A 27,381-nucleotide genomic window follows, 5' to 3' on the forward strand; every position below is an offset into this window, starting at 1 on the left:
ATGCAGGTGTTCTAGACTCAGATAGTTTCAGACACGCTGGTGTTAGTTATCAGGTGTGTGGATTTTTCTCCACAAACTCATAGGTACAAAATCTATTATCTCTATAAGTCTAATTAACCTGGTTCTGAACTTCCAGTCACTTCGTGGGGAAAATATTCTATCTCAGCCATTTGCAGATGGTTATGCTTCTCCCTAGAACTGAACATGAATTCAGGGTACTTCTGTGGCTCCCACCAAAAGAAAGAAGAGTCTCTGGTTCCATGATTGCTGCTGATATGCTCATCATCCAACCTCACACAAAAGACAGGCAGTCCATCCTTCCACACCAAAGCATGGGACACCTGCCCATAATCCTCAAGGCCATGACTGTCTCCAGCATCCATAACTTCTATCGCACCAGAGCAGGAGTCACTCCTGGAGAAGCTGCCTGGAAACGGGACACAGTTATACATCACTGAAAGGAAAAAGCAGCCAACTCCATCTTCACCTCTCTTCTGCCTCCTCACTTCTTCTAGGAAAGGAAGAGCTTACCTGCCACACACAATTAAATGTATCGAAAGGAGAGTATTGAAGCGTGTGCCAAGTCTTTGCCCTCTTGGGCAGGAGAGAATTCCAGAGGACCCATCTGAGGCTGATTAGAACCTTTCCTGACAGATTTGGGGCTTGCTGGCAAAGGCCCGAAGCCCGAGCTTGCCCTAGGAGTTCTCTTCCTCAGCTTCTGATGAGAGAGGTCTGATCAGCCTCAACACGTAACCTTCAGAGAGTCCCTGGAGTGAACCTCAGCCCCAAGTGGACTGTATTCCCAGCCTCCTCAACCCAAAGGACTTGCCTGAAACTGAAGTTGAGATGTTGGTCTTTGGATCTGGTGTCAGTTGCTGACTCCTCCTGCCTCGACCGTGGCTCCGGCTACGGGTGATAAAAGCCTTCGGCCTGTGGTTCAGCACTGCTGTGCCTTGAGGTCCGTGAGAAGGGTGCCATGCACACCAGTGGGAAGCTCTGGATTCACTGGGAGCCCCAAATCCTAGGCTCAGTGTGTCTAGGGAAAACCCAATCTCATGGGCTAGGAACCCAAGAAAAAAAGAGAGGAAGACAGTTCCTGGCTTGCATTTATTTCTCCACAGGACCAGAAGCAGTTCTCTGACCCCTCATCTGGGCTCTTCCAAATACCCCTGACTCCACCTAACATCCACAGGGAGCCAGGTCATTCTCTCTGTTGCTTGCCCCTCCATACCCTAACCCAAACCTGGTGCTTTACATCAATCCAGTTGGACTTCACCTCACCTCGGACCACATCTTCTGTCTACTGGCCACACAAATTGCCGTATCACAGAAAGGTCTGTGCCTGGACTCTACTAGTGAGAATTTTAAACTGCATAAACAATTCTTACTGCTTTTATTGCTAGTTTTTCCTCCATTTGGTGAAAACTGATCTTTAAAAATTCCAACCCTGGCTCTACTACAAACAAAAAAGGCCAGTCCAATCCCCACACCCTTGAGATAGGAGCTCTGTGCAATTGACCAGGAACAGTCTGTTGTAGCCATGACTGCCCCCTCTGACAGGGGCACAGTAGCCAGGAGGGACAAGGTCCAGCAGATACCTAAAGAAACCCTCTCCTCCCATCACTTGTGGGGCTACTGGGGAAAGGTAGGGAGTCAGGAGACTCCCAGGAAAAGATGTGAGTCTGCCTCCTGTTGGGTTAAGGGCCAACATTCTGGAATTCACTTGGCTCATGACAGTCAACGGTGAGCGTCTCTTTCTGGCTCTACTTTCAGTAAGGTCACGTGGATAGTAGCAGACCACTGGTTAGGGTTGACAAGCTAAGAGTCACAATGTGTGGACCAAAAACAGAGGGGAATTTAAGAGTAAGGGCCAGAAAGTGGATGACCTTTAGAGTCTGGAGGTAAACACAAATACAAACCCCATCCCCAACCCTCTCCCTGGCTGCTCTTATGTGCAAAAGCCAGTCAGGTCTCTGGTAGCCAGAATCCTCACAGTTCTACCCGCAGGAACCCTGCACACTTCTTCACCTCCCTTATCACTGGATTCTTTCCAACCCCACAACCCCACAGTCTGAAGATAATGCAACAGTTATTCACACTATTTCTTTGGGAACAGGTTTCACATTTCTATCCTCTCACTCACTCTTGGGGCTTGAACTTTCCACAGCCAAAGATGTGGCTCCCCTCCATTCCTGCCTATTTCCAACTTTCCTGTTTTCCTACATTTCACTTCTCATTTTCCTCCAACCAGAGCCACTATCCAAGGAGCAAATGCCCCACACCCACTGTGATCTGGCCCTCCCTCCTTGTGAAACTGTTCTCCCCTTTTCCCAGAGACTCCAGGTCCCTCTGAAATCCCCCATTCCCTTCCTTTCTCAAAATAAAACTAACCCATAACCTCAAGAGTGTACAGTGAGTGAGGATAAACCAAATACAGAGCCCTCCTCCATTCCCACAAAGATTAATAAGGTCACCAAGGTCAGATGCACCTGAAGAGTATAAAAATGACAGGCCCTGCTCCCAAAACCTAGACACTGGCAGCTAAGATCTGACCAGAGATGACCCAGGACAGGATGTTTGTGTGTGGCAATGACTCTTCTCCAGCCAAATGAGGCTTAAAGTGACTGCATGTGTCATGGTTATCCGATGGTTCAACTGTGTGATAATGGCATAATAAGCCAATTTTTACAAAAACAACCACTACTGGTATAGATAGTGCTTTATTGTTTACACGTTCTCTCATTTAATCCTTGCAGCAACCCTGAGGTAGGTATTATTATCCCCACTTTACAGATGAGTAAGCCATTGTTCCAAGGTTAGACTACTTGCTGAAGATCACACACTTACTTACAGCAAAGCCACCAATAATCACAACCCAAGGGGACTCTTGAGTAGTTCACGGGCTGCTGTCAAGGAAAGTAGAGCTGAAAACCTCAACTGGGAAAGGCTGGACCATTTATGAGAGTTCAGGGGGGTCCCTCACCAGGGATGAATGAGGCACATTCACAGGCCAAGACTGGAACTGAGCAGGAGAAGCCTAGAGCTCCTGGGAGTCGTGAAGCAAAAGGAGGTCTTTACACTTGGTGAGAGTTGACGTGTCTTCAAGTAGGCACAGGGCCCACCTTCCAAGGAATGGAGTAACAAGAAGGTATCCAGCAGCTGCCAGTCCAGAGGCTAGCCACAGGGCAAGTGTGGCAGGGCAGGAAGAGCTGCCCCTGCTTGGCACTACGTCAGCTTGGCCAACACGTGCTGACTTTCAGGTAGTGGTCCTTTACTTTGGTTAAGGCTTGAGAATCTGATGAGAGTCATAACCCCCTGCCCCCCAAGAAAAATATAGACACAAGTGTACAGACAGCATCTTGCATACAGTTTTAGGGAGGCCCTGAATCTCAGGTGAAATCCTGCTTTACAGCAAGGATGTCATGAGTAAAGTCACTGAAACAAACCTATCTTTGTGCAGCTTGTATTTACCATGGCTGTTCCCATTTTGCTATCCCCTGATATTTAGAATGTTGTGAAGTTTTAACAGAAGTCAAGGAGAGGGTTCTAGCCAGAGAAAGAGTAGCTGTGCATGGCAGTGGTGGCAGCCAGGAGGCAAAAACAAAGAAAAAGATAGGGTCATATGTACTATTCCACCCAGAAGATCACTTCTGGGGTTTTTGTCTACTCAACAGAAGGGCTGTGAGAGGTGATGGAGACAGGGCAGTGGTTTCCTCCTTTCAGAAAGGAGAGCCATTCCCTCACTGGCTACAGGGTCTAAAGTCCTGTTGGCATTGCCCTACTCCGACCTGACCCTCTCTGTATCCCATGAATACACCTGAGCATCGGGCCAGTCATCCATGCACATGTGGCCAGGTAATCTATGAACACCCGTGTATTTACACATGCTCTTTCATGGAAGAAGGAAAACTGGGATGGGGTAGGTCTCAGGACAGAGATTGCGTGTTGCAGTTTGGGGAGCATGCATTCCCCACAGAGAATCACATACATTTCAAGAATCAGCACAAGGAGTCAGGGCACATGAGCCCCCAAACACTTCCACAGTTCCTCCTTCTGGCCAGGGCCCAACCCGAAAGCAAAGTTGCAGCGCTGTCCTGGGCCAAAGCGCCAAACTAACAAGCCCAAGAGAGTGGGCTGAAGGGGTCACACGGGTTGAGCGGGCAAGTGCAGGAAAAGTACTGATTCACTGTGACAGCAGTTCTGATCTCTCAGGGGAATCAGGCAAAGGCCTGGCCCTGAACCCGTCCAGGCCCAGAGAGAGCAGACAGGGAAGCTGAAGTGACCATTCAAAGGACAAAGAAAACTCAGAGGCCACGGTGACATTCCAGGCCCGCTGACCCCCCAGCATCCCAGTAGTCATTCCATCCAGGGGTCACTCATGCACTGGTGGTTATTTGCCCGGCCCTAGATGGACGTCTCATCACAGGTGGCTAGAGGAGCCCCAGTTAGCCGAATGTGGGCTGGGCTTGGGCAAGGATCAAGTAGAAAGGGTGGAGGGAAGCCACCAAAGCCACTGCCCCTCTTGGCCAGGGCCAGGGGCAGCCGCTCATCTTCGGGAGAGGGAGAGGGAGGATCCTGGCTGTAGCTTGTGGTACCAGACGGTGGGACCCCTAGGTCCAAGCCCACCTTGTCTCTAGCCAGAAGTTCCCTTTGTCGCTGTCGCTGCTGATGCCGACCAATCAGGAGGAGAGTCAGGGACGCTGCAAGAACTCCCAGGAAGAAGCCTGCTAGTCCAGCCCCTATTGTATGAGCCTGGCTCAAGGGGCCCCGTGGGGTGCCCCACACCAAGCTGTAAGCAGCCACCACGCGGGCTGCCCCACCCTCCTGACACTCACAGGCATAAGCACCCATGGCCCCTGGGGATATCACCACTTCTAGCCCCTCCTGCCGGCGGGTGAGTGCAGTCACTCCGCTGGGCTGGCGCCACACGCAGGATGCCCAGGCTGAGCTTGGGGAACACGGCAAGACCACATGTGCAGCTGCAGCCACAGGAACTTCAAACACCACCGGGTGTTCTGGAGAGAAAGCAGAGGCACAAACGATGGTGACGCTATAGGTTTGGGGTGACAGAAATGTGGGGTGATATGAGAAGGGGCCATGGGGGACAAAGCCAAAAGGGGGATCCCCAAAGACAGTAAGGCTGCCACATCTTCCAGCAGACAAGTTTTAAAGTAGGTCCAAAAAGGACTACTTTCTAGGCCCTTCCAGCCACTCCACCCATATTTCCCTAAACCATACAGACCTCCAGGCTCTTCAGGACACAAAGAAGAGACATCCGCTGACTCTATGTCTTGAACCAGCCTATAAAGAAGAAAACACTTGATAAATCCAGTGTCAACATCCCCTCTACCCTCCTCGGTACCAATGAACGTTCACTTGCCAATTGCACCTCCCGTCATCTCCTAAATCACTTCTAGAATTATCAGTCAACATTCTCTTCATCCCTAAACTTTTCCCCAATACCTTTTAGATGCATGACATTTTCTACAAATTCTACAAATATTTCTATTTGTAGAATTCTACAAATTGTACAAATATTTCTAGTAGTCGACAGAGAATTAAATCTGCACTAGGTCTGTCAGAAAGACATTTGGTTGGGGTACAAACAAAAGAAACACAGGAGCCTTCCAAGAAGTACAGCTGGTTGTCCACAACCCCAAGATTTCTCTGGAAATCTCTGGTAAAAGATTTTTCTGTTAAGAGCAAAGCTTCTTTCCTATCACAGTTAATTAAAATCCTGTTAGGATCAGTGAGATGACTGTGTATTTCATAAAATAGCTCAGCTAAAGGCACATCTGTGGTTATCACCAGTGCTTGGGGATGAAATCACCTTGCAAGCGCATAAAAGTGTAAAGAGAAGGATTAAACCCAGGGGAGTATTAGCATTCAGAAACTAGCTGGAAAAAGAACCAATAAGAGACATCTAGATAGGTGAGAGAGGTAAGAAGGAAAACCAGGAGAATGCAGAATCATAGAAGGCAACAATATAACGTTTTTCAAGGAAGGAAAGAGGGAGTGAAACCACTTCTGAGAGCACTTGTAGAAAACTGAGAAGCAAATGGCAACATGCAAGTCAACCACAGGCAGGGCAGGTCCAGCCGGGATGAGGACAGGCGGATGAGTTAGTATGGGCTGACGGATGGACACACAAGTGATACGAGCACACAAACCACACACACACACACACACGCAGGGCAACATCAACCCATGAGAAACAGACTCAGACGGATGGCTGGGCAGGAGCTGGGACCTCAGGCAATGCAACAGTGTAGCCACACTCACCCTCCGTGCTCTCCAGGGTGGGCCACACACGCAGCTAGCCGAACGCTCCAGGCACAGGCAGGGTCTCGGGCCAAAATGCACTCTGAGCAGCTCTGTAGACGGCCACAGTTGGCTGTATTCACTTGTGTCACCTCAGTACGGGAGCCAACCAAGAGCCAGTTCTACAGAAAGGGAATGAGCAAAAGGAACATGCTAGCTCTCCCAGACCTCAGGGTCACCAACTGTCTCTGGATTCAGATATCTTCCCAGCAGACTTGCCAAAATCTACAACTCACTTGGTATAACTTCATATTCTCAACTGGCTGAGGCTCTGGGAATAAGGCCAGATCCTCAAGGACACTGAGCTGGGCTCCAATCTGCACTGCTCGGTGGAGGTGTCCGTCCTCTAGGAAGCAGGCAAGGGGCAAAACATCATAACATAACTACCTGTGCCCGGGACCCTGATTACCTGTATGCAGGGGACCCTCTCTGTGGCCACAGCCTGTGTGCACTGGATGGGCAACTTGCTTGGCTATTAAACATACCTGTCCCCAGATAGAGCACATCATACTCTTTCCCTGAGAGGCTAGGGACCCTGTGGGCCACAACTCTGAGATAGGCTGTATCGGTCGTGACCAGGAGGGGGCGGCCATCAGCTGGAAACACTGGCCTGTCCATGAGCGGGTGGTCCCGGATGAAGGTGAGCACACGGTCAGGCAGGAAGAGTGATGAGCCAAACTGCTGGAGCTTCATGTTGTTGGTGATGCACTAGAGGAAACAGAATGTGTGACAAAGCTTTGCAGGGGCCAGGAAGTGTCTGTGATGCTTAGCTGGACTCTTGTCCTCGTGGGGCAACTCAGTTCTTTACCGCCCCAGCCCCCTCACCTCTCCAGGCCTGGGCTGGGGTACGTCATTGTCCATGACAGGCAGTCCCCTGTTGCAGTCATGTTTCAGCTCTCTGAAGGGACCATTCAGCACAGTCCGAATATCTTGGGGTCGGAAGGAACAGACAGCAGAGATGGCAGCCCCTTCCCTGGAAGAGTCACAGATGGGAGCCAGATATTTGGCGGGAACTGGGGGGAGGCAACTCAGCCCCCGTCAAATGAGATGACCCATGAGAAACACACAGGGAGCTGTGCAGCCTGCCCCAGGGCAGAGGGAGCAGGGTTCCAGGAAGAATCCACCCCACTCTGGAGGAGACCGCACTGACACTGAACCAATCCCAGGTGTCTTCCACCCTGTAACTCTCCATATCAGGAGCCCCTCACCACTGGGAGGAAAAGATGCCGTAAAAGACAGGTGTCCCTGCTCCACCCTCAGGTCGAAGAATGGCCACGTCCTGCAGGACACTCGAGGCCCGGCCATGCTCAGGCCCTGGACATAGCAGGTCAGCCTTTAGAAAGGTCGTCCATCTCTGCTGGAGGGTCTTCCGGCCCCCAAGATCGCCCTGGGATGACAAGCACGTAGGAAGTTCTTTTTAGAAGACCAATGTTAGGGAAGGACTGTGGAGACCAATACACACTCCCCCCAGTCAAGATGCATAGAAATGCAAGGACAGAGACAGAGTAACTGAGGAGGACAATGCGATACAGGGCGGGCAGGGTCACAATAATGAGCGTGACCACGTTTATTGTGCACGTGTAAAGTACTGCACTACGTGCTTTACATAAGTTGCTCCATTTAGTCCTCAGAACAGTACCTATTCCTGTCCAGAGTTACACAGGCAGTAAGCAGTGTAGCAAGGACTTGAATCCAGGTCTGTTTGTCAACAGTTTCTGCCTTTAACCTCTACACTGCGGTGTCACACGGGGTAATAACGGGGGTAAAAGAGGCCAGAGCCCTTTCTCCCACATTCCTCAAGCTGCCAGAAAAGTAGTTAAGGTCCAGCAGAAAAGGAGATGGAAGAGAGACACAAAGACAAGAGACCAGAGGAAAAGACAGGAGAACAAGCGGAGCAGAAAACAAGGCAGATAGCTGGGATCAGGGTCTCACCGCACACACACGAGCCACCCTCGGGACTTTAATGCGTTCGTATGAATCAAACGCTCGGGCAATCTCCGTAAAGAAAAAGTAGATCTCATCGTCTCCATCTTCATCCCCCCACTCGGCTGGGCTCAAGGCCATGGCTGCAACAAAGGCTGGGGCTGGGGAGACCGGCGGCTTCAGATCCCACAGACATAGTCTGGGGCCGCCCAGCCTCCCCCGACTCTGTCCCCGGAGCAGCCCCCCTCTGCCCACCGTTAAGCCAGGATGGCAAGGTCTCTGTCCGAACCCAGTCCTCAGCGCGACCCACAGCCCGAGAGATGATCGGCTCGGTCCCCAGGTAGTTCTTCACAGTGGCAGCGTAGAGGGCGCCCCCTGCAGGGTGACAGCGAGAAGACGGGCTGTCAGACTCACTGAAGGAGCCTGCAGAAAGGGTCACGGTGGGCAGAGTAGGGAGTAAAAGCAGGGGCAAGAACCCTCAAGGGCTAAGCACCCATGTGCCAGGCACTGCTAAGCACAGGAGGCATTATCTCACTTAAAGTGTTCCAGGGCAGTAACAGGAACCAGGGTTGAGGGGAAAATGCTGGAATGTTCATGTATAAGAAAGAAGAATAAAAGCTATCCCTGTGGAAATCAAGATTTTTTGTTGGTCTGTTTCTTGTTGTTGTCATTTTTAATGACTTTTCTGTTTTACAATATGCTAATTACATGATAACTTTCCAGGAAGAGATCTGCTCTGCAGCATGTTCCCATCTTGCTGAGCTCTCCCACTATGGTGAATGTCTAAAGGAACTAGTGTTCTTTCTGAGTATTAGTGGCGTACACTGCCCTGGAACAAATCACCACTTTAGGGTATACTAGCATCATTTAGGGAACTGATCAAAATGCAGGTCCCTAAACCTGGGGCCCACAGTTCTCACTCAGTAGAGTCGGGGATTGGCCCATGAGTTACTATGGTGTGGGCAACTCAAGACCTCACTCTGAAAAACACCAACCCAAGGGGTTTCTGGATGTTTCACAGCCCGCCACAGGAAGCGACGAGGAATCAGATCCTTCCTCCTGGTTCAGTGGCAGAGCAGAGGTGCTCTAGCGATGGTGGGGATTAGAGAAATGAGATATCACACGCATTCTGGGAAGAAATGGAAGGTGCAGCTCTGTGGGCTGAATGTAAGAACTATAACCACTCTGATCAACACGGCCAAAGGCTCAGACAAGACTGGAGAAAATGACTTAGGGGATGAAAGAAGGTCACAAACCCCCTACTGGAGTTTTGAGTATTACAGGGACTCTGCAGAGAACAGAGAAGCATTCCTTCACCACCTACTACAGGAGAGGCACTGCGCTGGGTGCTAAGAACATCACTGCTCCCCCAAGAATTCCCAGCTGAGTCTAGAAGACAAATGTAACCAGATACCAGGAGGCGTGGACTCCTAGATGTGTGGGGGAGCACAGAGGAGGAGTGTGCTAGTTCTCTAACTAGGAGAACTAGTTCTCTCCTAGTTCTCTAACTAGGAGAACAGCATCTCAGAGGTCATGTCTGAGCTGGCTCTGAAGAATGAGCAATTTGCAAGGCAGAAGGACTTCAGGGAGAAGACAGGCAAGTGGGGAAGGGGGGAGCCATGTCTGGTGATGTGGGGCACTCCCGGTGGGAGCACAGGGCAAGTAAGCAGAGATCGCTAGAGGTGCAGTGATAGGCACTCAGTTGTGATGAATCTTCTCTGTATCACCAGGAAAATGTGGACTTTATCCTAAAGGTGAAGGCAAAACCGCAGAGATTTTCTTGAGGAGGAGTGACATAATTAGTTTTGTTTTTTAGGAAGACAATGCTAATTAAAAGGGCCTTCTCACAACAGAAACTAATTCAAAATTGTAAAGCAACTACACTCCAATAAAACTTAACTGAGGACTTCCCTGGTGGTCCAGAGCTTAAGAATCTGCCTGCCAGTGCAGGGGACACGAGTGCTCTCCCTGGTCCGGAAAGATTCCACATACCGCCATTTGCTGCCATAAAGTCACCACAACTCATGTCTGCGCACAGCAAGGAAAACCCAGAGCGGCCATTAATTAATTAATTCGTTTTTAAAAAGGACCTTCGTACAGTCCTGGCAAGAATAAAGGAGGACTAAGGCACAGCAGAGGAAAGAAAGAGGTTGGATTTGGGAGAGATTTCTGAGGAACAGCCCATTAACAAAATTTGAAAATTGAGTATGAGATGTGAAAGAATGTAGTGAGTGAGACAATGTCTCTAAGGTTTCCACCTATAAGACAGACAATAGGAGTTGGTGATATTGTGAACCAAGTGAAGATATGACGGAAGGCTCATAAAGGAGGTGGCCTGAGAGGAGGCGATTTCAGGTTTTGGATGCGAAAAGGTTGAAATGCCTTCGGGACATCTGGTTGGAGCCACTGGAAGGCGATTGAACAGAAGGGTGTGGACAACAGGGTCAGAGCCAAGCAACCTGGGAGTCATGTTTAGGTCACTATGTGAACCTAGAAGCCAGGGGAAAAAGGGAGAAGGAAACCCTGGGGCACTGCCACTTGAGAGCAGTTGAGAAGATCATGTCAAGGAGGCTAGAGAAGCAAGCAAGGCTGGAGTGCTGGAGGCTGGTGTCCAGGAACCCCAGCAAGAGCCACGGGGTCCTGCACACTGAGGGAGGCAGCAGAGGGCAGGGCCACCTTGAGGGAAGCACTGCATCCCGGGCTCACAGATGCTCCTGTGAAGCTGCATGTCTCAGGCACTGAAATGATAATGACTAAACTTAAAAACACTTGATGCAGGGCAAAAAAAAAAAAAAAGTGGGGGGAGCCAGGAGGTGGGAGGGGAGACTACACTATCACTCAAGCTTGTGAAAGGAATCCAAGCATTTTAGAGTCAGGAAGGTTGGGTTTGAACTCTGAATACTTATTAGTAGTGTGATCTTAGGCAAATTACCCTTCCTAAGCCTCAGGTTCCTCAAATGTAGAATATGGATAATACCGCCTTCCACTCAGAGCAGTAAGATAAAGTAAAAATAAAGTGTTAGTCACTCAGTCGTGTCCAATTCTTTGCGATCCCATGGACTGTAGCCCACCAGGCTCCTCTGTCTGTGGAATTCTCCAGGCAAGAATACTGGAGTAGGTTGCCATTCCTTTCTCCAAGGGATCTTCCTGACCCAGGGTTAGAACCCCGGTCTCCTGCACTGCGGGCTGATTCTTCACCATCTGAGCCACCCCGGAAGTCCTACTCAGAGCAGTGCTAAAGGTTAAATGAGATAAACAGAGACACCCAGGTGGGGCCTGGCTATGGCTGGCACTCACCACGTGTCAGGTGTGGCAGCTCGCAAACCTCGGAGGACCGTATACTTGTTTATTGCCATAAGGCAGGAGGCCACAACTGTAAAATGGCATCCCATTTCCTTCCAGAGTGTTTCAGGATGGAGAAAATAAGATTTGGGGCATAGGTTCTGGCAGCTAAGGAGCAGCAAATAAAAAAATCTTCAGTAGTTCCAGGGGGTGGTGGTTAGGGGTGGGGGAGAAGTTGATACAGAAGCCAGAATTGGAATGAAAATTTTTCTAAGAGCATTATATACGAAACACTTTAAAACCAAAATTCTGACAGAAGCTGTGTCATGGATACCCTGAGAATGGGGGAGATGTGGTGAAAGAGATAGCTATAAATATTTTGGAAGCATAACTTGATGTGTTTGAGGGAGAACAGCCGAAAATATTCTGGAAACGGTAAAGGACCACAGACAGCCATGCAAGGAGCCAGGGGTGGACAGAGGTAAAGTCCTAAGACTTTCTAAGGGATCAGTGGGGCAGCCAGCAGCTCTGGAGCCTAGAACTGCGGAAGAGCACGTTCACTCAGGGTGGAAGGGCAGAGGGCCACAGAGGGACCGCAGGAGGGATCAGGCACTTTGGGAGGGCACAGCAGGGCTTCAGGTGTTCTAAGAATACCGAGGGGTTTACAACACAAACGTCACACACACGCAGAGGAAAAGGAAGAGCAGCCACCGCAGTCACAGGGGCAGGAGTCCACAGGAGTACACAGTATCACATGCCCTGAATTTCCCGGAACAGTCCATTTCAAATATTCTATTGTACTGTCCATACAATAAAATATCCCTGTATGAGAAATTGTTTGGGAACTTATTACTGACTAGATCAAGCTAGTAAACATGAAAATATACATCTACTATATTGGCAAAAGATGGTATGTCACAGAAAGTGATGCCCAAAGTTCTGAATTCAGTGAACAAGGTAGAAAAAAACACCAGGTGTAATTCAACCCTATTTAAAAAAAAAATTATATATATATATAAAATTTAGTTGCAGGAAAGATTGAAGGAGTTACAACTGTACAGTGTTACTGATGCTTGTTTCTGACTAATGAAATAAGAAATGATTTTTATTTTCTCCTCTCTATTGTTTTGTATTCACTGAATGTTTTTTGTAGTTAGCATCTTTTATTTTTATAAACCTCCCCCCAAATTAAGATACTGTCATTTTGGAAATACGAGGAAAAAAAGATTGAAAGCCACAAAGATGAAGAATCACAGCCAAAGAAAGGTGACAATTATGTGCAGAAATAGATCTCTACTTGCTCAGAGGTAAAGTCTGTGAACATAAGCCTCCCAGATACGATAATAACTCAACACTGACAGACTAGGATACAAGCCATGGCAGTGAATATTTCACTATACCCTCAAGGGGTTCAATTTTTAACTCTGGTGTCAAAATGCTCACTTTATTATTACTTTTTTTTTTTTTTACTTTACAATATTGTATTGGTTTTGCCATACATCAACTGGTGGAAACTGGTGGATGTATGGCAAAATGCTCACTTTTAAAGAAGGTTTATAAGAAGAATTATCACTCATTGGTTTTAGAAAGAGGGCTTTAAACATATCCTGTCCTGCCTTCTTCCTCTCTCTTTTCTTCTCATGGTCAGAGCTTTGCAGGGTAGACAGCTGTGTGTGTGTGTGTGTGTGTGTGTCTGTGTGTCTGTGTGTGTGTCTGTGTGTGTGTCTGTGTGTGTGCACGGGTGCACTTAGTGGCTTCAGTCATGTCCGACTCTGTGCAACCCTAGGGACTGTAGCCTGACAAGTTCCTCTGTCCATGGGATTCTCCAGGCAAGAATACTGGAGTGGGTTGCCATGCCCTCCTCCAGGGGATCTTCCCAACCCAGGGACTGAACCAGCATCCCTTATGTATCCTGCATTGGCAGGTGAGTTCTTTACCACTAGCACCACCTGGGTAGCCCAGATAGACTGCTATTGACCTAATATTCTCTATTTCCTTATCTAAGGATTATGCTAGCTGGATACTTTTTTTAAAAGTCTATTATCAGGACATAATTATAGATCATTGGAGATGCAGTTTTTACCCTACCTTTTCCTCTGCTGGCCATATAGGGTTTCTCTAACTATCTTGTTTTGGTGTGTGAATGCTAGTCTCAGGGTACACACATTCATGGATTTAAGAGATAAGCTTGACCCCAAAATGCAGGCAGCACCCAGTACATCTGGAACACATACAGGGCTCCTTGACTGATGCGGTAATCAAAAGATGCAATGAGACCAAAAGGAGACAAGAAAAACATGAGATGGGTTCCCAAGAGAAAACAAAAGCTCCCTTCTGCTCTTCTTTGTAAGAGCCCTATTTATTACCGGATGTGACGGGGAGGGCCGAAGATGACAAATCACCTTTTCCAGCTTAGGTACCTTGGTGGGTGATGGCACTAATGCACTCACAGAAGGGGACACTGGTGCAGAAGGTTTGGGGGACGTGAGTGAAGACGATGAGCTCGGTTTGGGACATGCTGATTCTGAGATTCCTGGGGGACATCTAAGTGGAGCTGTCTGGAAGGTAGCTGGATGTGTGGTCCGTAGCTCCACATAGGATATGGGAGGCATCAGAATTTGGTGGAAACAGAATCCATAGGGCTGGCTGAGATCACAATCACAAAGAATATAAGAGAAGAGGATCTTGGGAACCCCAACGTTTAAAGCATGAACAGAAGACAGACACTGCAAAGAAGACTGAGAAGGAATTGCTGATGATCTTAGGCTAATGTGAACATTACTGTCAAAATATTTGCATTTTTCCAAATTGGAATAGTGCAAATAGAGACATTGAGATCATTTTTTTTTAATTTTATCTCAGTGCAGTGCAGATAAATGTCAAATTTGAAGATAAGATTTCTGAGACTTTTTCCTAAAGAAATACAAGTACCAATAAACACATGAAAAGCTCTTTGATCTAATAGAAATGCTAATCAAAAACATCAAATTGGACTCTGGAGAATAGCTAACAGGGTGTAATGAAACAGACCCTCTCATCACTGCTGGTAGGACTAACTGAAGAGCAAATGTGGCCAAATCCATCAAGTATTATAAAAATTTTTTATATCCTTTGGCCCAGCAATCCTACATTTTGGATTGACTAATGTAATTAATTGCTGTTGTTTAGTTGTCAAGTCATGTCCGACTATTTTGTGACCCCATAGGCCAAGCTCCTCTGTCCATGGGATTTCCCAGGCAAGTATACTGGAGTGGGTTGCCATTTCCTTCTCCAGGAGATCTTCCTGATTCAGAGATAGAACTCGTGTCTCCTGCATTAACAGGTGGGTTCTTTACCACTGAGCCACCTGGGAAGCCATGTAATTAATTAGATTCATGTAAATGATTTACATAAAAATTTATATAAAAGGATTCCTTACACAGCATTATTTATAAAAGCAATATTTTAAAATCTGAATGTATAATTATATGGAAATAAATAATTGTACTATATTCATAAGATGAAAAAGTATGCAACCACTAATAAAATCAAATTTTGAATAATTGAACAAATTCTACGATGATAAAATGCTCAGTATACAATACTAAGTGAAATATACATAATTCCAATTTATTATATTTATAATACATGTACACACACAGAATAAAAGAAGATACTCCAAAATAATAATAGTGGTTTCCTGGTGATGACTGAATTACAATCAGCTTTTAACTTTCTTCTTTATACATTTCTGTATTTTCTCAATTTCCCACAATGCATGTTGCAATTTTTATAATTTAAAATAAGAAATACTCCTGCCATCATAGTCTAATATTTTCATTACTAAGAGCTTTTACTTTTCTTTCAAAATACCTCTATTATCCTTAAAGACATTTGTATGACTCCTAACTGGGAATTTGGGTTCTAATTCTTAAATAATGTTGCCGTTATCTTCTATACTGCTATTTAATATTTTCAAAACAGAGGGACAGTAGGGCACAGTAGATCAACATTAAAAGCTCCAGCTAAGTATTGGCATTATGTCAGACCAAGAAAAAATTACATTATAGCCCTATACAGAACTTCAGAGGGAAACATTTAATTTGTAAATACCTTTTAAGACTTTTCTTATAAAGTCATGCATAAGAAAAAAGTTTAATGTTAGATCTTACACCCAATTTTTGCTATTCATAAAATACTGTGCAATATTTAAATTAAAATGTAAATTGTCCTATTGTACTATTGACAATATGTATAAAATCGATAACTAATGAGAACATACTATATAGCAGAGGGAACTCTGCTTAATGCACTGTGGTGACCTGAATGAGAAAGGGAGTCCAAAAGGGAGCAGAGACATGTATGTTATGGCTGATTCATTTCACTGTATAGTAGAAACTAGCACAACATTGTAAATCAACTATACTTCAATACAAATTAATTTAAACAAAAAAACAAGTAATACAACTCCTTCCTACTCTATCCCATACACTAGCCATCAGGCCAGGGATCCAGCAGGGTTTTGAAGGTTATATTCCCATCTCAATGCAGAAACTCCAAGCAAATGTGCTTGTTTATTTTGAATAAATAGTTTTCATAGTTTAAAATGTTTAATTGTCTGATATTTTATAATAAAGTTTGCAGCAACCTTAGTGAAGAAAGAAAAAACAGTATGATGAATGATGTTAAAAAGTCAACTGATTAGCTAGTTGGGGAAAATCAATTTTGATTCCCTTCTCATGCCATTTGAAAAATAAATTTCAAATAGATTAGAGTTAAAATGTTTGGGAAAAAATTTGAGAAGAAAATTTTACCTGCTCCCTAACTGAAGAAGGATTTAGCTTAAAATATATGATCACAAAAGAAAAGATATAGATTGGAATACTAATACCTTACCTGAAAATTGGCCCAAGAACATGAGCAGAGGATTGACCAAAGCAGAAATAAAAGTAAGTACTAAAACATGAAAAATGTTTAACTTCACTAATATTCAAAGAAATACAAATCAAAGCAAGGTGCCATTTTTAGCCTCAAATCAGCAAAAAAGAAGAAGTTTAATAACAAAAGTTATTAAACAAAGCAGTACAGTGAAATTTATGTGAGAAAAAAACTCATTTACTGCTGATTTAGAGTGTAAATTGGTATACCCTTTCTAAAAACTCAATTAGCAACAGATAATGAGCTGTAAAATATTCACACCCTTTAATATAGTAATCCATTTGCAGGAGTCTTAAAGAAACGATCTAAAATGAGGATAAAAATTTATGTACAAAAAGATTCACTACAGCGTTACAGTGGTGATGGTTTAGTCGTTCAGTCGTGTCCAACTCTGTGACCCCATGGACTGTAGCCCACCAGGCTCCTCCATCCATGGATTTTCCAGGCAAGAATCCTGGAGTAGGTTGCCATTTCCTTCGCCAGGGGATCTTCCCAACCTAGGGATCAAACCCAGGTCTCCTGCATTGCAGGCAAATTCTTTACCAACTGAGCCACTAGGGAAGCCCTTGGTGTTACAGACAAGTATTATAGACAATAGTAAAAACTTTGAAGTGAACTAAATGAAGTTGAGAATAAGTTCATATAAATGATTTGGAATTATTAAATCAGCATATGCTCACAGGTTGAGTAAAATAATATCATTAAAATTTTTCTTCACAAAAAATTTTAAAATTATATAGAAATGCCTATGCTATAAAGTCACGTGACAATATTCAAAATTATGTCCATGCAGCATGACATTTTAAAGTTTCATAATATACACACTCATAAAATTTCTATTAACCTGCTTGTCTTAAACTATCATGAGAAAAATGGTTGTGTTCTCACTGAATTTGCAGAGCGTATGTGGAGTGGTCTAACCTAATACACAGGCTATGTGGCACACAAACTGTTCGCTTTGTGGCTACCAAAGAACTAGTCAGTCATTCTCCAGAAAAGCTTAGGTATAGTCTGTGATAGAACCATTCAACACTTGAGCAACTGTATACGTATAACTTGTTCAAAGGAAGTAACAGAAGAAATTTGTTTAATAGTCATTATGGATTCTTCTGAGCAACAAACACTGGCCAGCAAAATGTACATGCATGAGTATATATGTGTGTGGACATAAAAAGACTAAAAGGAAATATCCTAAAATACTAGCGTGGTTTTCAGAGTAGGAATGCTCTAGAACTGTGTTAATATGGTACTCACTAGGTATGAATGGCTATTTACATATAAATTACAATTACATAGAATTTAATATTCTTCCCTTCAGTTGCACTAGTCACATTTCAAGGGCTCAACAGCCCATGTAGCCAGTGGCTACCATATTAGACAGCGAAGATACAGAACAATTCCATCATCATACCAAGTTCTTTTGAACTGTGCTATTCTAAAAGATTTCTTATGTTCTTTATACTTTTTGCAAATTCATTATAATATGCATTGTAGTAGATTCCTCTTCTACTGAGGAAAAAAATGACTAAAAGAAATAAGGTTAACAAAGGAAACGTTCACAGTCTACTGTGAACAGCAGACACATTCTCTAGAGGAAAGCAAGGGAAATGACAGTCTGTGGGGAAAAGCAGGAGGACACAAGCACTCTGGGAAGAACAGGAAAAGCTAGAAAGAGATGTGGGAATAATAGACATTCCGAGGAAAGAAAAGAAAGGACACGGAAATTCAAACAGCAGGGTGGGGAAGGAGGCGATTACAGCAAGAAGTCACAGGTTCTGGTCTCTCCCCACTCACCAGCCATCACAGCTGCTGACCGCTGAGCTGGCTCAAAAGGACATTTCCCCCGGCCACTCTCAAGTCTTTCAACCTGCTGGAAACTGGACACATCCTACAGACCAGAAGGGGGCAATTGGTTTAGAGGTCATGGGGAAGTTCATAGTGAGAATTACAAAGATGGTCAGATGAAGAAAAAACCCAATTCCCACTCATCTCTCATTCCCCCACTACCATCCCTGTATTCCCAGTCTGCCATTCCTGGTTCCACCGCCCATTCCTATATTCCCTATCTCTGCCATCCCTCTTTTCATCAGTTTATTCCTCTTCCCTCAATTCCCACAGTACCTAACACCCACATGCTCTAATGAAGGAATACCTAGGATGGCACTAGAAGACAATGAGAGACTGAAAGGTAGATCTCTCTGAAATGCTGCTGAACTGCTAGCTTGACAACTGGCTGGAGAATGCTATAAGATAAGGAGAACCAGGGAAAAAAGCAGGCCTCCCAGGGGCAGGAGCCCTTAAGAAGGATAAAGCAAAAGTACAGGTTGATAGAGGACCATCTGAAGCCCAGGGGTCTAGAGAGAAGGGCCATCCTTCCCCTAATCCCACCCACCAAACAACAGACAGAACCAGAATCAAGGATACACAGGAGGGAAAGGAATCTGCAAAGTCAATGAAGACCTGAAGCTCAGGTCAGAACCTGAAGATTTGGTGAGTAAGTGTCTTCCTCATCCAGGGATTCCAGAGAGACTGACCTGGGTTGGGGGTTTCTGGCGAGGGCAAGAGGTCTAAGAGTTGCACAGAGTCAGTCAGACAGTACCTTAGCGGAGCATCCAGCACTAAGAGAGGCTTTAAGGTAACATCTAAAAATGAAAATCAGGGATGATTTCAACCTGGACTGGTAGGGAAGTTAAATGTGGCCGGTTAGGAATCAGTCATGACATGAAGTGCCAGCATGATATATCTCGTTCACAAACTAGGATGGACATATGATGTTGCTGGAGCCTAATTACTGTGATGGCAGTGGGAGTACCAACACAAATCTAAGTCCTCTGAGCACAAGTGCACCACTGGCCCAACTTGACTACTCATGTATTTGCTGCAGTTGGTAAACAGAGTTTTATTTTATTGAGAGAGGCTTGAAGAAGGCCTGTTAAAATCAGGTGTTATCTGATGTTCCCTCAAAGGGGACTGCTGATGTTTTTGTTTAGTCACTAGGTCATGTCTGACTCTTTTGCAACTCTACGGACTGTAATCCGCCAGACTCTTCTGTCCATGGGAATACTGGGTCGAGAATTTTCTGGAATAGAGGACCCCATATAAGCACAATCACCTACATTGTGTGGCACTGGGCACATCACAGCTTGAGGAGAAAGATGACAGTTCAATGAGAGATTACCAAGATGTTTAGGCTCTCTGAACATAGGGTTATTACCTGCTGCTTTGGCCTGTTTTATTGCCTCCTTTTCTCCATACTGCCTAGCCTTGCCCCTAATTTACTCTCCATATGCACCCCAGATTAATATTCCAAGACTATTAGTCACTGACGTGATAAATGCTTGAGTCAGAAACAGACAAAAAAAATGGCTCACCACCGCCTCTTGATCCCAAACTACTGCTTCTAATCAAACCCGGATCACCTGTTATTCCTAGAAAACAATTCCTGAAACTACACCCTTACATTTCACCAAGGACTTAAAAAGGATGAGCCTTTTCTCAGTTCTCATTCTCTGTGATCTTTTTGCACTATTGAATACTTCTGATTCACTCCCTTCCTTGAAATATTCTACCTCTTGACTCCCTTGAAATTCTACCTCCTGGAGTCCCTCCTCCTATCGGTTGTCTGTCTCCTTTGGTTGGTTCTCTTCTTTCTAAGCCTCTAATCATGTATCCTTAGTCATTTTCATATATTTCCTTCAAGATCTCATTAATTTTTCGCATTTCTGCCCAGACTTTCTATGCAAATCATTCCCCTAACTCTCTAAAGCCTGATGTCTTCCAAACTCTAGTTCATATTTGCACTTGACTGCTGGACTTACAAAGAGGACCTATTAAAACTCAACATGTCAAAAACTCATCTTCTTCCAGGTTTCCCAAATGGCATCATTATAGTATCTAGGTTTACAGCCTTTGAGTAAGTGAGCCTATTAACTACATAGGTTATGATTACTGTATGTTCAAAGCGACATTTAATTAGGGTCTGAAAGGATAAGATCACTCTACTACATTATCTGAATGTTGAGATTCTTCATTATATCATCATGTGTCAGTCGGCACAGTCTTATCAACATCAGTTGCGATGAAGGCAAGTCCCTCAAGTTGAAAGCCGGAGCTACATAGCCAGGCTTTCATTAAGCTGCAGGGTTGGAACCCATCCTTTGACTTAGGCCAACAAGAATGCAAGGCATATAAAGGACCTTTCCTAAAAGATTAGGGGTGAGGGATAGAGGGGAGGTGGTCCCTGTTACATGAAACAAATCAAATGTCACACAAGACTCAAGCCATCTAACGTCTCCTCTTGGGTGCAGGCTGGATTAGAAGGACAGGGTAGTGGAACTGAGCCAGACAAACCCTGGGTTTGAATTTTGGCTCTGCCTTGGCCAGCATTATCTCTGACTTTACCTAACTTTGGGGAATGCTGTTTCATTCAGGTAAATTGGAAATAAATACTATCATGATGTGCTATCACTATTATAATAAATAAATATCATGATATGGTGATAAGAATTAATCTCCTCTATGAATGTAAGTATCCAGCACCAAGCCTGAACAGAGCAAACACTCAGTTAAATTGCAATTCTTCTCACTGTTGTTGGTGCTGCTCTTTTAATTCTAACATTTATCTTTGTTAATCGCTGGAGCTCTCTCAACAAAACAAATTAAAATATTTTCCTCCATGTCTAACGAGCTGTCACTGAAGGGCAGCACTCCACATTTTTAGAGCTGGCAGGTCCTATGCTTTCTTTTGTAATAACCTTCATTCTTCTGAGCAATCAACTCTGAGCAAGTTGTTATGGCTGGATCAGCTAGTCAAAGCTCTCAGATAATAGTTATACACAGTCTCAAAGTCATCCATCTGGGACATGAGAAGTTCAGCACTAAGGATAAGGCAAGAAATTGCTCAAGCAGATGGGGATTGTCAGGTAGCAGGATAAGACAGGTAAAGGCAGAAGAGAGCATTCAAGGAGTCTAGAGAGCAGTCTCAGGATGCTCGAAGAGTTAGCACAGCTGCTAGTTGTAACTTCTATTTCCCTATAAACAACTTTTGATTAAAGGATGGTCCTTCATTTCATGAGCTTACTGGACAGGAGGGTTCAGAAATAGAGCTGAAAGTCATAGGAGTGCAGACCACAGGCCCCTAGCTTCACTCTTGGTTGCTGATATTCCTCAAAAAAAAAAAAAAAATGGATAGGGGTCCAAGTCACACCAATCCTGACCGGTGTGTCCAGAACATTTTCTGTCTAGATACTTATGTAACAACCATTAAAGCCGAAGAAGAACAGAAGGCCCTGTGGAACCAGCTTGGAGTGACTGCACCATCTGTAAACCATGGCTCTGGTATTCACATCCATGGGCTCCCTGATCCTATATATACTGGGAAAGGACAAATATGGCAATGGCAGTTCCACTGCTACTTTTGTGAGCTTCATGAGAACCGCAGGGAAACTAGACTCTCAATGTTACCTGAAGGGATACAGAGACTGTCAACAACATTCTGAACTGGGAAACCTTCCCAGGATGAGGGAACTAGCCATACTTCAACAGGGAATCTATCACCAGCATGATGAAAATAACTCAACATAAGCCCAACTCCCTCTAGGGAGAGTTCAGAGGGACTAACTAAGGCATCAAATATATACAATTAGAGCATTCTTGAGTCAAAAATATAAGGATGACGTTTAACAAAGAGGTTTCAAGGTATATGCTGAGTAGACCCATGTGGCAAAGACTATTGAAGACTGCAGAAGGATCAAGTCAAGATCTACTATTAATGACCATGGTCAGGAAAGGGAACTGCTGCACTCCCTCCTACCCCTAGCAGAAAGGGATAATAAATGTCCAGTAATATGAAGGATATTCGAGGCTTTTGACTCATTCCAGGGACTGATCACTAATGTGTGCTGCCAGAATAACAGTAATTGACTACCAGGTAACTGATGGGAAAAGGTGAGGGGTCAAAAACATTAAAACCCTTCCCTAAGATGTCACCAACCCCAGGGGCTTTTGAGGCCATGGCCAATCTACCTGTTATTAGGGGTATCCATGTCCCAAGCCTGCCTGGGTTTGAGGTTGGAGATGCCCAGGGCTTTAGCAGCAATGAAGAGGATTAAGAAGAAAACATCCTTGACAGAGTGCCCACCTTGAAGGCAAGATCCGGAGTATGAGGCCAACATGTACTACATTAGTGGGCAGTGACCTCAGAAGCCATGAGAGCAAAGAGTCACAGCCCACACAGAAAGAGGTTGACAGTGGAGGTGGGAGAAAGTGGTGAAAGTCAATTACATGCCATGGGAGGAAGACACAGGTACAGACAGTGCTGTTTGAGAAACGGACCCAGGTTACCTGGACAAACCAGGCACAAGGCAAGGAAACCATGAATTACTGGCCTCTGAAGTTCCTCCCCTCAGCCCAGCTAGCATCCTCACTTCCTTCACCATCCCACTATGGCCCTCTTCACGCTTCGTATTCCTCACCTTCTAGGGACAACCTCCCTCCCCCTCCCTTTCAAACCCTCCTTCGGTGGACAAAGGCTCTATCCTATGAGGGCATCCTTCACCCACAATGTTTCTCATGCACAAGGGCTGCCTTAAGCACGACCCCTGTCACAGTTGCTCACAGAAGACCCCTCCCATCCGCCCACCCCTGTCACTCACAATAACCCCGCACTTCGGATCAAAAGCGAAGGTGCCACAAGTGAGGAGGTGAGAGGCATTGGCAATGGCGAGAATCTGGACAAAATTGTGACATTCGTCCTAGGGGTCAGAGATGGTTAGAATCAGAAGCAGCAGGTACAAGGAAAGGCAGGGTTAGGACAGTTATATGGAGCTCTGGGCATGGTGTTAGAGTCCTTGCCTGGGTCCATGGGGATGGGAGCATTACGGAGGACTGACAGCAAGTCAGGGCTGGACCAAGGCCTCAGCTGACACCCAGGACAGGGCCTGGATTTATACCTACCTCCTTCTTGCCTTTCTTCCTACAGTTCTGTCTGTGGGCCTCAGGCACCATCCAGTCAATCTAGAAAGGAAGAGTGACCATTTCCCCCACATTCTCACCCCAACCCCTCCCAAGTCAGGGTAGGTGGCACAATTCCACAACCTCCATCAACTTGGGAGACAGAACCCCCTCTCCCAACCGCAGAGCACTGCTTTTCATACTGGAGGTCTCCACCCATTAATGAGCAGTGAAATCTCAACCAACATTATTTTTAATGAAATAGAATACATCAGAATGTACCACATGTAGGAGACTAAATATTGTTTCAAAAAAGTTTTCTTTCAGTATATACTTTGTGCACTGGGTCAAAATGTACCAGATATTTCTTACTAAGGGATGATCAAAAAAGTCTGAAAGCTATTGCCCTAGAGTAATGTGATGTTAATGATTCCTTGCCCACTGCCACCTGAACCCTGGCCACTGTGGCCTCCTCCGCATCATCATGAACCTCCGTCCTAGCCTCTTCAGTCACCATGACCCCCCCAATTACCCTCAGCTGAAACAATGAAGTTGATTATCTACCCTTATTCTTTTTTCACCCAGCATTCCCCCTCCTACCACAATACCCTCCCTCATATGCCATAAAACCAAGGACCCAATCACATGCTCTGGAATCAGAGGTCCTCCCCACTCTCATCTCTCACCCTTCGAGGTTTCTCCCCTGAAAAGGGCAGGGATGTAGCGAAGATCGTGTCCCGGGCGCCGACATAAAGCATGTGAGAAGCAGGATCCACAAGGAGAACTGAGTAATTGTATGTCTGAGGGATGGTGAACCGGGTGAGATAGGAGTCAGCCTCTAGCAGGACCAGAGAATGAGAGTGAAATGCGATATCAGCCATCATTTCGTAACAGTTAGGTCCACAAGAGCAAAGCCAAAGGGGCCCATTTTTTGCTTTCTTCCAAGAACCATTTATTTAGCAGCCTTAAGGGCAAAAACAAAGCCTTAACAGGCCAACCAACTAATTTCCCCAGGGACAGATAACTGACGAGGCACACAATAAAGTATGCTTTTTCTATAAAACAGTTTATTAAAACAGCATAAATATTAAGTCTATTTCATATTGGGCTGGCCAAAAAGTTCATTTGGGTTCCCATAAGTTGGTTATGAAAAACCCAAATGAACTTTTTGGCCAACCCAATATTTATTTCTATTCATAGCAACATGATACATAATTGAAAATACCCTTAGAAGGTATGAGTACTTTCCTCTCTGAATCTCCTTTTTTAAAAAAAAAAATTACTTAATTGTTCAGTCGCTAAGTTGACTCTGCCACCGCATGGACTGCAGCACTCCAGGCCTCTCTGTCCCTCACTGTCTCCCGGAGTTCACCTAAGTTCCTGTCCATTAAATCAGTGATGCTATCCAATGATCTCATTCTCTGCCGCCCTCTCCTCCTCCTTCTTCTCTTGCCTTCAATCTTTCCCAGCATCAGTCTTTTCCAATGAGTCAGCTGTTCGCATCAGGTGCAAACTATTGTTACTTAACAGTAACTCCTTTTTACTTAGAAGGGAAATGTCTCACTCTTTTTACCAACACATTAGTAGACTATTTCCTCTCTCTCCCACCACCCTTGATCCCAACCTGATTCTACCCAAAGAAGTAGACAGTAGCGTGGACAAGAAGAGAATGTGCTTCGGAAATAGATTCTACCCACGGTTTCAGCCCAAGTGTAAATGTGGCTCTTTCACTTACCAGGTGTCTGATCTTGAGTATGTTACCTGCCCACTCTGAGCATCACTTTGCTCATCTGTAAACACCATCCAGTGTTGTTGGGAATCAAATGAGATAACCTATGTGGAAGCATCTGACACATACTACATATTTCACAAATTGTTCCTTTCTTCCACCCTTAAGCATGTGTTCTGTTTGGGCCAAATCTAAACATATATCAGCATTCAGAACTCTGATCTAAGACTTCCCTGGTAGTCCAGTGGATAAGAATCCACCTACCAATGCAGGGGACCCAAGTTTGATCCCTGGTCCAGGAAGATTCCACATGCCATGGAGCAATTAAGCCCCATGCGCAACTCCTGAAGCCCGCAGGCCCTAGAGTCTGTGCTCCACAACGAGAGAAGCCACCAGAATGAGAAGACCATGCACCGCAACAAAGGGTAACCCTTACTCGCTGCAGCTGGCGCAAGCCCACACACAGCAACAAAGATCCAGTGCAATCAAAAAATAAAGTAAATAGTTAATTTTAAAACCCTGATCTATTTAAAGATCAAATAAGATGAATTTACCTTCTTAGCTCAATCTCTGGCGCTGGGGACAGGAATTAATACAGCTCTGCTCTACCTGCTTCATCTGCTCAGCTATCTTCAAGACTGGTAGGATGGCCATGCAGTCTTATATGTGCTGACTGGAGCCCCACCCACCCCATCCTCCCATACCCATACTCATATCTGTGCTGTTTCCTGCCTACTATCCCATGCTTACTATAAGCCCCAGATCCCCAACCACCCTCATATCCCCAACTCTGCCTCAGCTTGTCATATAGACCTCTCTGGATTCCTGGATATGAACCCAACCTGGCAACTTCAATGCCATGCTGTGGCTATTGCTCCAACAGAAACTGAAACCCAGGCTCTGATCACAACTTTGTCTTCTGGATTCATAGCATCCCTATATGTCACTGGTCTGAAATGACACAGTAATTTAGAAAACTCTATTACCCGGTTGTGAGTTTTTCCCAACAGGTTGTACTCTTGGTTTCACTGGTTCTGTCTGTGCAAGGTGCTAACGCTCAGGGCCCACTTCGAAAAACACAAGGTTCACGGCTACACTCATGCCCAACTCAGCAAAGAGCCTTTAAAGTCTTTAAATCACTCCAATGACCACTTTTAACCTCATGGCATCCCTTGGCTTCTTTCACATCTTTTGAAAGGGCATCTCCCTCCTCCTTTTTTTCCTTCTGAAGATTTTTAAAACCATTTAAACAGAATTTTAAATCAACTCATCGAATCGCTTCCCAGCACTCAATGTAGGGCATGGATAGAGGAGCACTGAGGAAGTTAGGAGGGTTATGTTGGATCAGATAATGGGAGACTAGGAGTTGGTGTCAGAGATGAAAGGGCTGCAAGTGGGTTAGGGATATTAGGGCCATGAGTCGGACAAAAGGCTCGGAGGAGGTTAGAACTGAGGATAAGGGAATGAACCTGAGAAGCGGGCAGATGTAAATGCTAAGCTGGCAATCAGAAGGACGGGTGTTTGGAGCAGTATGAAAGATCGATGGGTTTGATAGGATGGTCGTCAGGCTAGCACGACGGACACAAGTGCATGCGAGGGAAGAGGGGAATAGGGAGAGGAAACTTGGAAATGGACGGTCCCCGGCAACCCCCATTCCCCGCCCTGGGCCTCGGTGTCTGCGTCTACACTGTGAGAGGCGGCTGCACAAATAAAGGAGAGCGGGCGCCGCCTGGGCGTGCCGTAGGAGCCCAGACACCCGGTCGGGTGTGGAGCGGCACCACGTGGGGGTCCCGCCTGCATTGGGACGAGGCACGGGCACCGAAGGAAGCCGTGGACAGACCTGTGGGGGCGCGGGGTGCGGCTGCCCGGGTGAGACCGGAAGGTGGGTCTGGGTACCTGCAGGCGGGATCTGGGCCGGGAGCCAAGGGCTAAGGGCGAGGGCGCCCGCGCCTTACCGGAGATAGGAAGCGAGGTCCTGGGGACCGAATGTGGGACGCGGCCACACACCGGGCCTCTCAGCAACGCCAGCAGCAACAGCAGAAATAAGGGCGAGGTCCCGGAGGGCCGCAAGCGCGGGAGGAGCCGCGCGACGGAGCCCGGCATTTTTGCCACCTCCTGGCCACCGGGGTGTGGCACGCCCCGCAGCCTCGCTCGGCAGCTGAACAGCCACCAGCCTGGGCCCACTCAGTTCCCCTTGGTTCGGTTGGGCCTGCGGCTGCCGGTCACAAAGCAACCTGGCTCCACCCCTTCAAGAAGAG

The 27,381-nt window shown here is 45.8% G+C and overlaps 1 protein-coding gene across 3 annotated transcripts; it reads right to left on the minus strand.

Annotated features, from left to right (window-relative positions):
* Positions 1–2,701: 2,701 nt before the first annotated feature.
* SEMA4F (ssemaphorin 4F) lies at positions 2,702–27,381 on the minus strand. Of its 3 annotated transcripts, XM_027554794.1 has the most exons (14): positions 27,079–27,381; positions 24,081–24,232; positions 23,398–23,457; positions 23,097–23,195; positions 18,238–18,331; positions 8,500–8,619; positions 8,254–8,405; positions 7,530–7,708; positions 7,147–7,294; positions 6,807–7,029; positions 6,558–6,667; positions 6,283–6,443; positions 5,243–5,301; positions 2,702–5,015 (listed from the first exon to the last, which is right to left on the minus strand). In XM_027554794.1, the coding sequence occupies exons 1-14, from the start codon at positions 27,224–27,226 to the stop codon at positions 4,405–4,407; spliced, it is 2,316 nt and encodes a 771-aa protein (XP_027410595.1). In that variant the 5' UTR covers positions 27,227–27,381; the 3' UTR covers positions 2,702–4,404. The 3 variants fall into 3 exon arrangements, with proteins under 3 accessions (XP_027410595.1, XP_027410597.1, XP_027410598.1); XM_027554796.1 differs by lacking the exon at positions 23,097–23,195; XM_027554797.1 differs by lacking the exons at positions 18,238–18,331; positions 23,097–23,195; positions 23,398–23,457; positions 24,081–24,232 and having other exon boundaries at positions 27,079–27,356.

The sequence above is a fragment of the Bos indicus x Bos taurus genome, chromosome 11 (assembly GCF_003369695.1).
Source record: "Bos indicus x Bos taurus breed Angus x Brahman F1 hybrid chromosome 11, Bos_hybrid_MaternalHap_v2.0, whole genome shotgun sequence".
In the NCBI taxonomy this organism is placed as follows: Eukaryota; Metazoa; Chordata; class Mammalia; order Artiodactyla; family Bovidae; genus Bos; species Bos indicus x Bos taurus.